Below are 14,008 nucleotides of genomic sequence, written 5' to 3'. Positions count from 1 at the left end.
AAACAGAGAACAGTCTGTTGCCACGATCGGTACCGCCTCAGTACCAGGATGAAATCTTGTTTTTTATTCTGGATATTTTAATTGAAATAAAACATGTTTGGGGTAAAAGTTTTATTTTTTTAATAAGTGTGCTTGTTTCAGGCACGTGTTTAATAGTAAACTATAACTAAATGAGAATGATGGTCTCTGCTGCTCAGTATGGATTCTGGCTGAATGTATGTTAAAAGTGAGAACGCACAGACTCAAATATATTTAATCATTCACGGTAAATCTTTTATGTTATCCTGAAAGTCCTAGGACGTACTGGATGAGGCCTGTAACCATGTTTTTTTTTTTTGTAAGTGCCATGTGTTGTCATTGTATGTTTCCATACAATGATGAAATTAGTTCTCTGCATTTAACTCATCACACCTGAGATGCAGCCAGGTGGAGCAGTGGGCAGCTGTGTAAGCCCCCCGGAAAAGAAACGTGTTGTTAGTGATCATGACCGACTGCAGCTGGTAGTTTCTCTTTGCCAGCATGACAAAACATTTGTTTGACAGATACAGTGCTCATCTGTTATCCTCAGAAGAAGAGAATTGGTTTAGATCACGGGTGTCCAAAGTGTGGCCCCAGGGCCATTTGCGGCCCTTGCAGTGATTTTGTGCGGCCCACAGCTGCTGTTTAAGAATGGAATCATTTTGACCAGCAGGCTTAGTTGGTAATCCTTTTTATATAATGTTTAGGTTTAACAGCAAAACAGTCATATCAAAATGAGCAATATTAAACAAAATACAAACCTTTGGCTATAATCTTTTTATTTTCACTTCATGGTACAAAGCACCTAAAACTTTTACTGGTTCACACCAGAAATGAGACTTTTGGATAACGATTCATAAAACTTGGTTAAGTATTGCAGTTGATAAAATAATCGAGATGGAAACTCTACATTTTAAATTAATACAACGTGGTATCATCTACATACGAGTTGATCAACTTTATCAAACCTTCTGTGAATCTGTTGTATTGACTGACAGCCAGACGAGTTTTCAGAACTTGGATCAGACTTTTGGGCCGTCCATGGTCCAAAAGGATGACCCCTTTTTAAAAGGACACTTAGCAAATTACGCTTTTGTTGTTGAGAACAGACTAAAATGAATTTTCCAAACACAAGAAAACAGCAAACATAGACCCAACAAATCAAATAAATCTAATATTTTTTAATAAAAAATATAATCTTAGTGTTTATGAGGCTTTTAATGTTTTGGATTAACAACAATTTAAAACTCTTGCTCCACCAAAATTAATAAATTTGTCCTTTCTCCAAAATATTGTTCACGCTGACAGTTAAATTCACATTTTTGTGGCTCACATATGGGAACACTTGGACACCCCTGATTTAGATGCTAACATCTCAGACCTGTCATGAACTGGAAACTGCTGGAACACCAGTCTGTCCACAGTGAAGCCGGATTTACATCAGCATGAACTGAGGCGGTGCTGAACAAGAAGCTCCTGCTCCAAAAGCAACACCTTCAAGCTGGACTGATGTTTGCAGCTGCCCACATGAACAAACCAAGCATCTTCTGAAGCAAAGTGTTATGGTCGGACGAGACAAAGACAACTATTTGGTCACAACGATAAGTGAGTTTAGAGGAGATGAGGCTTTACCTGTGTCATCTGTAAAGCATGGCGGTGGTAGCATCATGCTGTGGTACTGGTGCACAGAATGGATAGAATCATGAAAAAGGAGCATCTTCAGAGTTTTTAACTTCTCAGATCGACACCTTGAAACGTGGGTGTTCCAACAGGAAATGTTCCTGAACGCATCAGAACTGGTTTGATTGGATGAACAAGCTGACATGAAGCTTCTGGAGTGGACTTCCCAAAGCCCCGACCTCAACGCTTTTAAACTTTTGTGGACTATGCTGAAAAGCCAATGCCAAGAGATGGACCGATTTAAACGACAAATCCAGACGACACCAGACTGTCCTTCACTTCTAAATGTTCACAGATGTGTCCATAGAAAAAGAGAATTTAACTTTAAACAAATCAGCTTCTTTTGATAAAACAATCTCATTAAAACTCACGTAAGGTGTCTTTTTATTGCAAGCTAGAAACTCCAGACAAATTGTGTTGTTCATGCACGTTGCGTTAAAGAGAACCACTGAAAGTCCAGGAAAAGGCAGACTGAGAAATGAAGCATTTACAGCTAATTCTTGTTTTTAATTATTTTTTGTCTCTAAAGCAATGGATTCACGGGGACATTATGGAAATCCTAAAAAATTAAATCCCTGCAAGAGGAGAACACATGGCTGAGACTAAAGTGCCGAGTCAGCACTTTATCTGCAGGGGTTGAGAGCTGAGTGGACATTTAAAGTGTCAGCGGCTGTTCCAGTCGTGCTGGTAGGTCTGCGCCCCCCGCCCACACCCTGCTGTCGAAGTGAGTGGAGGGCGATGGCGCAGCAGCCTCTCAGCATGGAGCCGATGTGGTACACGGGCATGACTTCCTGCGGCGCCCCTCTGCACAGCCACGCCATGGTTGGCACTACAGGAATGGCCAAAGCCAAAAGATCTACGAGGAAGTAGCGGCTCCAGTGGGGGCGCTCGGGGGAAGGCCCGCCTTCATTTGTCCCTTCGGTTTCCTCCGTGTCCTCGTCCATCGTCACAGCTGTGGCTTCCTGTCTCACAGGAAGTGGATGTGTAGGTCGGGGCTGGCAGGTCTGGGCTTGCGCTGGCACATTTGCAACCACAGGTTTATCAAAAGGTGGTGGATCAGCCCTGTACAGGTGTTCTGGGGGGGACAGAGGAGGTAGAGAGGCTGGAACTGGCTGCGGTTCTGGGGGGGTGGTGGTTTTTTCAAATGAAATGACGCTCAGCTCTCCAGAACTGATCTCCTCACACAGCCAGGTCATGGTGGGGCTGCAGCCCTGAGAGCGGACCTCTGGTTTCTTCTCCGCTGCAGGAACAGGGATGGGCTTGGTGTGCGTGGTGGGGGCAGCGCTCACAGCCGCGACCGGGGGCTCCTCTTGAGGTAAGTGCAGGAACAGGTGATGATGGGGGAGGTAGGCGGGTCTAGTGCATCTGCAGCTGCTGCTGAGAGAGTGGCAGGAGTGTGAGATTGGCAGCACGGCGCCCCCGCTGTACAACCTTTCATAAGTGGAAGGGTGCTGCACAGCTGGGGCTCCTCGGAGGTGGGGGTCCCGCTGAGGCAGCTGCTCCGACAGGAGCGCAGCCTCCAGTAGCAGGTGGGTCTGTCCTGACGGATGGGCCGCCCCGCTTGGCTCGGGGGCGTTGAAGCTGCGCTCCAGAGCCTCGCTGCTCCGCCGCATGAAGGTGGCGCCGCGGCTCAGGGTGCTGGCTGGGGAGCACCCACAGGAGCGAGACTTCCCCTCTGACCTGACCCCCTGCATCCCCGAGTATGGCTTGAGATCGTGAGGGTCTGGCTCACGGTTGTTCAGGTTGGACTTCACTGACTCAACCACTTCCTGGAGGTGCTGGATCTCCTTTCGGGCCTCCTTCAGAGCTAACTGCGCCTCCACACGGTGGCACTCCTCCTCGATCCAGTCCTCCTGCATCTTGTACAGCTGGGTCCTCAGCTCCTCGATCTCACAGTCCCTGAACGTAGAAACACAAGTTACTGTGCAGAGCAGCCTTTAGCTTCGACCAACGCCAACCCTGCAGGAGACACGTCACCTGTGCTGCAGCCGCTCAACGTTGTCTCTTAGTCTGGCTCGCAGATGTCGTATACACACCTCCTTCTGCTGCAGGGGTGTAAGGTACTGCTCCGGGGTGGGGGCCCTGACCCCATGGTTGTCGCTGCAGACCGTGTGCTTTGCCTGACGTCTAACACAAACACGAGCAAAGACCAACGTTACACACGAGGGTGCTCTCAAGTCACAACGCAGAGTACGAGCATCTTACCGGGGGGTGTTTGGATGTGTGCGGGCGGTGGGGCTGCCCTCTGGAGCCCTTATCCGAACAGGAAAGGTGTGCGTACTGGACGTATCACTGTGGCAACACCTCCCGCCACCTCCTCCAGTTCCCACTGAGCGCCTTACAGGAGGTCAGATCACAGTGACTTTACGCTCCGCCAGGAAGTCTTTAAAGCAGCAGACTGTAGGGTTAGGGTTACCTGCGCTGGCTGGAGAAGGGCTTCCGACTCTGAGCGAGAGACATCGAGGTGATGAGCAACGTCCAGCGTCTCCACGGCTCTTTCTAGCGGGGGACTCTGCAGCAAGCATGGACAGCACAACAAGCATAAAGTCAGCCTAAATCCAGCTAAATGAGATCTAAAACGTGCAGAATCATCCCTCGTGAGGAGTCGACTGGAGCCCAGAGACAAAAGTCTAAGCCTCATCACAACTAATCTGGGCCAGCAGCAAATAGAGCGTCCTCGCTGTGCTGACACAAAGAGGACACAGTCAGCTGCTGCGTCTGAGCTGCACATCTGCAGAGCTGAACGACGACACAGTTTTAAACGCTAACTGGTGAAGTGAAGGGACAAAGCCTCTCTGACATTTGGAGGCTGGCAGAGACGTCGAACAGTTTATACTGAATTAGAAGTAAATGACGGTAAATGAGGCGGCGGCGCCTTCATCAAGCTGGTGGTCCATAAAAAGAGGCTTTAAGTTTAATTTGGTGTCATTTTTGGTTAATCTTTGAACCATTTAATTTGTATTTGAGGTTCTTTTTTCTAGGAAGGAACCCCTGGAAGGTCTAAAGGGCTATTTCAGCCATTTAAAAATGAGGTTGTGTGGAAAAGTTACAAACAATGAATAACTTACCTGTTGCAGAAGGCTCTTTGAGTGATCTTAGTTTGGAGAATCAGAGTTTAAGTTTGACCAGTTAGTCTGAACAGAACTACGTCCTAATTGGATTATCCAGTTTCATAGCTGTTCACACCAACTCTAGTTTAGATTTCAATTTGGCATTATGGGCGGCACAGTGGGGAAGTTGGTAGAGCTGCTGCCTCTCAGCGAGAAGGTCTCCGGTTAAAATCCTGACCCGGAGGCCTGGCTGGAGTTTGCATGTTCTCTCCGTGCATGCGTGGTTTTTCTCCAGGTACTCCGGTTTCCTCCCACAGACCAAAAACATGCGTGTTAGACTGACTAACTCTAAATTGTCTCTAGTTGTGAGTGCGAGAGTGAATGGTTGTCTCATTTGTCTCTATTTGTCCCTGTGATGGACTGGAGACTTGTTCAGGATGTCCCCCGCCTCTCACACGATTGCTGGACATGGGCACCGGTGACCCCTGTGACCCAAAATGGAAGAAGCGGGTCAAGATGATGGATGGATGGATGGAATTTTGCGTTATGTGCAGAATATTATATTTATTTGCTCATGTGACTCCTGGGACACTACCTGCTGGAAAACAATGTTTCTGCCTGAATAACTAATTGTTTATAAAACTGTTTGCATGCACTAACACAATATATTTGAATATTGGAGTTAAGACAGCACTGATCCACTTTGGAAGTGTCTCCATTTAGACAGTACATCTATTTCTAAAAAGGATTTTCCTCTCAAAGCTCCAATCATCAAAATGAACCATATTTTATTAAACCAGTTAACTAACACCAGTTAGCTAACACCAGTTAGTCTGCACCAGTTAGTCTGCACCAAGCTGTAAATATCTAATGACCCACATTTTGTTGTTCTTTTCAACTCAACTTCTGCATTTGAATTTTAAGCAAAAACACTTCAAATTAAAATGATTATTTGATATTTCTTTGAATATTAGAAGAATATGCACCCATTTTAATTAGACTTTGAATATTTGAAAATTATTGTCCATCCGTCGTTTTTAGTAGCTAATTAAAAAAAACTTGTAATTTTAATCCAACTTAGGGTAAAAACTAAAGCAAACAATGTCTAACTGATAACACCGACTCTGGACGTGACCCAAATCAGACCCAGCCCTGGGTAATAACTGAGGTTGTTTCTAACCTGGCAGGTTTTAGAGCCAATGAATATTTTAAAATGTGACATTCCTGCTGGAAGTGGCCCCAAAGCTGATCTTGATCCCATCTGGACCATTTACTCATTTATTTGATCAATAGCTCTTTTTCAGAAAAACACACTGTTTAAAGCGCAACAGGTAAGATATTGTTTACTTAAAAAAAATACTTTACTTCCAACGACCTATTCCTTCAAAACAACGAGGACAGAATGTCCCCATGAAATTTTCTGGACAACCTGACAACGAAGACATCTCTCTGGATGTTCTAAAACCTCATTTCCTCCCACAGCCTCATTTCTAGGAGGAGGAGGAGGTGGAGGAGGAGGCAGGAGAGCTCACCTCCCTCCTTCCTGTGTGTCTGCGCAACAAGTGGCAAAGTGCTGGTGAGAAAGACGCAATCATGTTACGTAAGTGTGGAGGCGAACCTGGTCCTCCTCATCCTCCTCTCAGCAGGATGAGGACACTGCACTCCCAGGAGGAGCAGCGCCTCCTCCACGGATAACCAGGTTTAAACCCCATGCTGTCTCCTCCTGCAGGGAGGCCAGCTCGGGTAAAAACAAAGTCTTATCATCGGTTCTGACGGAGCACGGGTCCAAACCTGAACGGCACCAGGAGCGACTTTTTACTGGAGAACACGTCGAGTCGACCCAAACTGCGTCCTGCATCCATTTAAAGGCCGCTCGGAGGTGAACTCAGAAGACAAACGTGGCGCTGAGCTCGCGCAGTTACCGGTACCGTTTCGGGAGGTGGAAGCTGCGCGTCATCGGAGAGGTTCGGTTCCTGCCCGGCGGCCGCAGCGACACGAGATGCTGGCGGTCCTGATGAGAGTCCATCCTGCATGAAGCTCTGGATGAAATGATGCTGTCTGCTGCAGTGCTGCTTCTTAAAGAGACAGCAGGGACCACAAAGGCACCATGTGATGCGTTCAGGGACCCCCTCAGTCCAACACAGGCAGGATCCATGGGGTCAACGAGTTTACATCTCAACCGTCACGATTTACGTTTGTCTCCCGATTTTTGACACTTTAGTCAACTCATACATGGTAAATCTTTATTAAATGATTTGAAATCGCACATTTCTGGTCACATATATTTATTAGAGAATTGTATTTGGGTTCTCAAATTGTTCCGTTTTTCACCTCCAAAGTAACAAACAGCCTATCCTTGGTTAAACTACACAAACTCTGTTACAACATTCATCATAGTCTGTTTTTATTTAATCTTTCAGTTTTACCTCTCTTTGAGGTTTTATGATGTTTTTCTGTCCCTTGTGTTCAACTCTCAGTTCTCACTCACACCTGTTTCCAATTAGTAATCACAGGTGGTCTCTGGTCACCCCCCCCCCCCCCCCCCCCCAGCAGCTCATTATTCAAGCTAGCCTGAGGTCTTGGTGCCTCTCGTGCTCCCATGTGATTAGAAGTTTTGTTGCCACGCCAGCGTTTTGTCTTATTTAATAAACAAATTGATTTTACTTGAGCTCCTCGTGTCTGATCCCTCCATCGACTGTGATAAAATAAATCAATATGAGAGTATGACACAAATAGATTAAATGATGTTTGATTCATGCTCCGTAATCCAGGTAGAAAAATCCAACAAAGTTAAGTCAGGTCCTCTGGATGGATTATTTTTGTTGAAACGTTTCGTCTTTCATCCAAAAAAGACTTCATCAGTCCGAGGAGCCACAACAAACTCAGTCTTAGAAGTAGCACCTTCTCATAGTGGGTCAACCAGTGTGATGGTGATAAGATGGTTTCTGGAGTCCACCCCCACCCCCTTGTAGTCATGGCCAAAGTGGTTCAAAATATCCTTATTCATGCTCAGTAATCCAGATAGAAATAATCCATGGATTATTGAGCATGAATAAGGATATTTTGAACCACTTTGGCCATGACTGCCTCAAACGAGTCAGAGTCCAGAGGACCTGACTGAACTTTGTTGTACATTTGATTTAACCAATTTGCATAAATTCATTTTTTAGAAACTATATTATGAAAACATTTCTGAAAACGGACTACAGTATTCTTTCCTCGATATGTGTAAAGTACTAAAAACAGTGAAAATGTAAGACTCCGGCTGGACTGTCACCTCACATCTAGTTAGAATACAAAAAAAACACTTAAAATCAGCCTCCTTTTGTGCGAGTATTTAATATATACTTTAACAATATATATATATATATACATTTGCAAAACAAAGCACAAGTGCTACCTGAAAGTTATTTCAACAATATTTACATCAAAATGTGAGCGGTGCAGGGAACCTGACCAACGGAGTGCTTTTTGACTGTAAAGTGATGTCCTCCTCAAAGTGACCGCTGCTCCACCTGCACACACCAAACCCTGACAAGGAGCAAAATGACAGCGTCTGAAGAAACCTGCAATATTATATTTTAACACTCAACATGAAAATGTTGCAGTAATGCAGAAGAGACTTAAAACTGTTCATGACCACAAGATGAAAAAAGAACGCTTACAAAATAGTTGATCAGAAAACACTTGTGGGAAAAAAACAAAACAAAAACACGGTTCCTTGAAACAAATAAAAAGAAAAACGTAACATGAAGGAACATCAAGAGCAGAGCTGCTGCTGCAGAACATGAAATCTGACAGAAGATAAAAATAAAAGTAAAATGAAATAAAATTAAAGGATTGTGACTTTTAAAACACTCGAGGCCGTTTGATTTTAGCTCGTGTGTAAAAACAGTGACGGCTTTAAGAAAAACATTCATTTAACATGTTATGAAGAGACAAAAAAACAAAAAACAGAGGGAATATCTGACAGAAGCAGAATAATCTGTTCAGACTGGTGGTGGTGGATGTACCCCATCCTGGACGTGCCGAAACCACAAACTCTTCACCCCCCCCCGTCTGACTCTAGCTGTAGAACTTGGGTCCAGGTGTGACACTGATGTCCTGGTAAGGAGCGCTCTGGTGCAGGTGGACGGCTTCTTGTTTCTTCAGGACCAGAAGATGGAGGAACGTGGCTGCAGCCTGCGATCGAGTGCTGCCTTCACAGAGAGCCTGCAGGCTGAACGTTGGGTCTCTGCTGACCTGCTTCTGCTGCGGACACAAAGAACACTCCTGACTCCAGCCCCTCCTGTCACATTTAAATCCCTCTGATTACAGATTAACTAAAGCACTGAAGCTGCTCTGCCGCTACAGAAAATAAAAACATGACTGATGGCGTCCTGATGCTGCTCAATAATCCAGGTAGATAAATCTAACCAGGTTGAGTCAGGTCCTCTGAACAGATTCTTCTTGTTGAAACGTTTCATCTTTTATCCAAAAGACTTCTTCAGTCTGAGGAGCTGCAACAAACTCAGTCTTATAAACAGCCCCATCTCAGTGGATCAACCAGTGTGGTGGTGACATGTAAAAGGAGAACCATCAGTCGTGATCGTTAGTGCCCTGATGGACGTCACCACCAACCTGGTAATAAATGAAGAAGAACCCGTCCAGAGGACCTGAGTTAACCTTGTTAGATGTGACTGAAGGATTCAACAACTCTGAACATTGATTTTAGGAAACCTACTTTTAGAGCACTCAGCAGCCTCTGAGCTCTCCTGGTAATCCTCTCCTCGGTGTCCTGGCTGTCCAGCAGAGACTGCAGGTTGGACAAACACCATATTTTAATCAGTGAGCACAGAGCCAGGACAGCAGGGAAGATGAGCACCTGCCATCTGTTAGCTGCTGACGCACTAAAGCTGGGCTACTTCAGCATCCACCCGTTTTCAGACGATCAGCCTTTACTGTTACTTTTCATTCAGACATGAGTTCAGTGGAGGCTGCAGGCCAGCAGCAAAATGTGTGTGTGACTGTGTTCACAAGCACCTGAGTGTGGAGGGACGTTTGAGTGTTGTGCTCCACGAAGGACGGATGAACAAACATGGAGTCTTCTGATGGGAGCTCTGGATGGGTGAACTGTGACCCGTTTTCCTGCTGATGAACAGCGCACGTCAAAACAAGTTCTTTCAATCTGAAAATGGCTCCTTCTGCTGACCCGACATGTTACTACTTACCTGTAGGCGCTCTGGATTAGTCTCACAGTCGTCAGTGTTGTGTTCAAGGCCCGTCAGCTCGGTGCGGTGTGTGTTTTCAGTATCCACAGATGAGTCTACAACGCTGAGGTTTTCTGTGAGAGCGCTGAAGTCGCTCTGAGCTAAACCATGAACGTTAAGAAAAAGAACAACAAAGTCAGTTTATATGAAGTGCTGCCATTTTGTACCCAACGGGTGTCGTTTACCAACAAGCACCTTCGCTGTGCCAACCCCTGAAGTAAAAAAAGCAGAAAGAACAAGAATATGCGCACGTTCAATCAGCCACCGTGCCCCAAATAGGTTGAGATCTATTTTCAGCATTCAACTCTGGTGTTTTGATCCTGTACACCTGCTTTTATTTATTTTGATACACAAACATTAATGAGTTTTACTGATCCTGTCCTCCATAGGCAATGTTGTCACAGAGCAGACGAGACATGTAGAGATGAGCACGAATGCTCAGTACGAGTCCAGGACAACCGTTGGTATAAAAGTTGTTAAAAGCTCAGGGTGCACTAACTACTGGGAACTACTCGCTCCCAGCAACAGACACTGGATGCAGCGTCCATCTGTACGACAGAGTCAGACATTTACAAAAATGTACCCTTGCTTCTTTTATTAGGCATAAAGGTTGGAATGGTGGTGGTGGTGGGGTGTTAAGCACAGCTCTAAAATCTTCTTGGACAGCCAAGCTGAACAACAGGCTGACGTCACTTTTCACCCTGCACCAGAGTTAAACTGGTTTTACCTTGGCTGCAGCACACAGGGCACATTGGTCACCTCTGAAAAACTGTGCACACAAACAGGAGTTCACATGCACATGAGGGTTTTCTCCTGGTACGCTGGTTTATTCCCAGTGGGGCAGTGGTAGCTCAGTGGTCAGTGCTATAGCAGGATTTTTCAACTAACCTGCTCAGAGGGGGCCACAGTTTCTGAGAGCCAGCAGCTCAGGGGCCGGACATCCAGTGATTGAAGTCATTATGTAAATAAACAAAGTTTTACAATGACCTTTTAAATTTGTTTATTTTGTTGAATTGCATCATAAATGCAATAAACAGAACCCAAAACACAAACCCAGAACAAAAAAAATAAAATAATCCGATGTATATATTTTTTCATGAAATCTTTGGTGGGCTGGACGAAGTCATCCATGGTGGAGCCGTCATTTCTAACCTGAACCCAGCCCGAATACGGGTCGGGCCATTATAATATGCTGAATGTGCAGGGCGGGGCCGGTCTCGGGCTTTGATGCAGTTTTACGAATCATACAGCACAAATAAAATAAGAATGCACAATATAAAATTGTGTTAATCTACTTGTAGAGGAGGAGGCAGGTCTGACCGGCCGGTTGAAAGAAGTAAAAAAAAAAAGTCGTGTTAAGCTCAGATGGACACCTGTCACCGGCCGCACGCGTCCGCTGATCCACCGGTTGAAATGGACTGGAGACCTATCCAGAGTGTCCCCCGCCTGTCGCACAGTGATGGCTGGACATGGGCACCAACGACCCCCACTATCCGAAAAGGAAGAAACAGGTAAAGATGGATGGATCAGCTGATCACCGGCTACACGCGTCTCCACACCTGCTGCCATCTGTGAAGGAAGCAGCTTCTACAGAAGCCGAAGCGAGCAGCACGTTCAGTTTAAATAGCCTTGGTCTATATTTTTCCAAATGACTTTGCTCTAAAAATATTTTTGTTCATCTGTATAATAGCTCATCTTGAGTTGATTTTTTAAAGGCTATTTGTTTTGTTAATATCCATTTGGTGAAACAAGAAATCTTATATCTTCCTTTCTTTGCAATACGTTTATAAAGTATTATGTCAAACTGACTTGCTTACAAAAGCAGTAACAGCTTCATAAAAACAGTGTTGGGTTGTTTTCCAGGTTCGAGCCTGTAATTACAGTTAATTTGATCGGGTCGGGTTCAGAAAAAATGGCTACGTGCTGGGGCCGGGACTGGTTGGATTTTTAGGCCCGAATGCAACTCTAACCCGCGGGCCACCAGTTGAACAGCCCCGTGCTACAGTCTTGTAATCCTGAGGCTCTGAGGCCGCAGGTTCAAGCCCAGGTTGCGTCAGGACGTAAAACAATTCCCAAATGTTTTGTGTGAAGTTCGCCTGCTGTGGTGACCCCTACAGGAGGGAGCAGCCAAAAAAACAACTCCACTTCCCCCCCGCAGACCAAAAACAGACATGTTGGGTTAACTGGTAAATCTAAACTGCCCCTGTGTGAGTGGGAGTGTGAACGGTTGTCTCTGTGTGTCTCTGTGATGGACTGGAGACCTGTCCAGGATGACCCCCGCCTCCTGCAGGATATGGGCACAAGCTGCCCTCAACTGGGAAAGGAAAAAGTGGGTAAAGAATTTGAATAAAACTGGTCCGAACCCATTTAATTTTATTTGAAATATGTACTCCAGTAGATGAAACCATCAGTGTTACTGGGCAGCTGCTAAGTGGGTACAAAGAGGACCTGTGGCTGACGGCTTCCTTCTGCCCCCACACAGTACGGACCCGGAGCCTTCATGAGGGTCTCTCCCCTCATGAACAGCTTCTTACCTTCTTGTCTGTCTTGACGCATTTCCTCAGCCTCCTCGCTCGCACGGTAATATTTCTTCTTGAAGAGAATTTTGATGAAGAGCTGAAAATGAAACACTGCTGTAGATAAAACTCACTGGTTTCCACCATTCACTGGTGTCGTGGTATAAATAAAGTGCTAATCAGTGCTCAGCTTTTGCACATGTACCTTCATCATTAAACCAAGAATAAAATGAATCTACCTCTTTTATCTGTGGGTTTATCGGAGTGGAACACGGCTGTGAGAAGAGTTTGTCAGCACCTCCGCTCTCCTTCCACTGCATGAGCTGCACAGTGGGCGGGGCCATGTCCAAAGGAGCAACCAGGTCTGAATAGTCAGAAAGCTGCTCTCTGATGAACTCGTCGCTCAGTTCTTTAGTCTGGTCCACCACCAACTTGCGTCTCCTCTTTCCGATCTTCTTTTTGGAGTTTGCTAGAATTAAATACACAACAGAGAACCATAAAAGAACAGTTTTTGTACGTAGGTGTGTCAAAGAGCACTCTGCTGGATCTCCTTGCAAAACAGTATCAAGTTTTTTTAAGCAGATATAGAGAAATGAGAGGACCACAGTTTGAGCTGACTGTGCATACGAGTGATAGCCACTGGCTCCAGGGTGAAGGCTGCCCCCTCTTTGGTGAGCAGGGTGGTCTCATTTAGTGTGGGGGCCGCTGCCTCCATGGGTGCTCTCATGTCCACATCTGGGAAGACAAAGAGAATCCAGGAAAAGCATCACCAAAGAATCATACAAATAAAAGGTAATGTCAAATATCGCCACCTGTTTGATTCTGGTGATCGTTCACCGAGGAGCTCGGCTGATCTTCATTCTGTGGCTCTTCCAGGATGAAGGGTGACAGCTCAGCACCATCACTGGGGTAGGTTAAAAAGTCTATAAAGTCATGAATACAGAAAAAAAATAAACATGATCAAAGCAAGGAGAAATGTTCGCAGAGAACAGACTCGGGGAATTAGAATTTTAAATGTTTAGTAATAGTTTATAAACTAATGAGGGGCTAATCAAACATCTAATTATTTATTTTTGTGTCACACATCAGAAGATGGATCTTTAAACAATCTAAAGCAGAGGTGTTAGATCATGGCAGCCATATGCTGTTTCACAGGTCTGCCTGCTGCAACACACCTGAGTCAGTGGCTGAATGACCTCATGTTCTGCAGGAGCCTGATGATCATCAGGTGATTCTCCACTGATTCAGATCAGGTGTGTTGGAGCAGAGACACATCTTAAACATACAGGATAGTGGCCTCCAGGACCAGGATTACACACCCTGATCTAAAGGATGTCCCTGTCCTGAACATCAGGATCAATTTAAACCATCATGGCAGACAAAAAACAACTCATATTTAATATTTGACTATTTATAACCAAAACTTTTCAGCTAAACATCAGACAGGCTGTAAATATAGGTACTAGTGTAAATATAGATACTAGTGTAAATATAG

General features: G+C 45.2%; 2 protein-coding genes across 2 annotated transcripts in view; both read right to left on the bottom strand.

Annotated features, from left to right (window-relative positions):
• Positions 1-2,321: 2,321 nt before the first annotated feature.
• Positions 2,322-6,775, bottom strand: LOC119417241 (syntaphilin). The gene is made up of 5 exons (XM_037684452.1): positions 6,677-6,775; positions 4,115-4,210; positions 3,904-4,035; positions 3,676-3,825; positions 2,322-3,597 (listed from the first exon to the last, which is right to left on the bottom strand). The coding sequence occupies exons 2-5, from the start codon at positions 4,156-4,158 to the stop codon at positions 2,322-2,324; spliced, it is 1,602 nt and encodes a 533-aa protein (XP_037540380.1). The 5' UTR covers positions 4,159-4,210; positions 6,677-6,775.
• Positions 6,776-8,813: 2,038 nt separating this feature from the next.
• The window catches only part of rad21l1 (RAD21 cohesin complex component like 1), a 10,579-nt gene continuing 5,384 nt past the window's right edge, over positions 8,814-14,008 (bottom strand). The window contains exons 6-13 of the mRNA XM_037684042.1: positions 13,326-13,436; positions 13,141-13,248; positions 12,753-12,982; positions 12,532-12,613; positions 9,959-10,098; positions 9,771-9,878; positions 9,472-9,543; positions 8,814-8,999 (exon numbers count right to left, since the gene is read on the bottom strand). Of these exons, the coding sequence (XP_037539970.1) occupies positions 8,814-8,999; positions 9,472-9,543; positions 9,771-9,878; positions 9,959-10,098; positions 12,532-12,613; positions 12,753-12,982; positions 13,141-13,248; positions 13,326-13,436 (1,037 nt within the window). The remainder of the gene's footprint in view (positions 9,000-9,471; positions 9,544-9,770; positions 9,879-9,958; positions 10,099-12,531; positions 12,614-12,752; positions 12,983-13,140; positions 13,249-13,325; positions 13,437-14,008) is intronic.

This window comes from Nematolebias whitei, chromosome 11 (genome assembly GCF_014905685.2).
Source record: "Nematolebias whitei isolate Nwh7 chromosome 11, NemWhi1, whole genome shotgun sequence".
Taxonomy (NCBI): domain Eukaryota; kingdom Metazoa; phylum Chordata; class Actinopteri; order Cyprinodontiformes; family Rivulidae; genus Nematolebias; species Nematolebias whitei.
Note: the sequence above shows the minus strand (reverse complement) of the source record. Positions and strands in the feature narration are given on the sequence as shown.

What these genes read in the sequence shown, in the direction of transcription:
- LOC119417241 (XM_037684452.1), bottom strand. Translation starts at nt 4,158, where the DNA reads ATGTCTCTCGCTCAGAGTCGGAAGCCCTTCTCCAGCCAGCGCAG. An exon ending in ACACATCCAAACACCCCCCG is followed by an intron (nt 3,826 to 3,903) that starts GTAAGATGCTCG and finishes TGTTTGTGTTAG; the next exon opens with ACGTCAGGCAAAGCACACGG. An exon ending in GTTGAGCGGCTGCAGCACAG is followed by an intron (nt 3,598 to 3,675) that starts GTGACGTGTCTC and finishes TTCTACGTTCAG; the next exon opens with GGACTGTGAGATCGAGGAGC.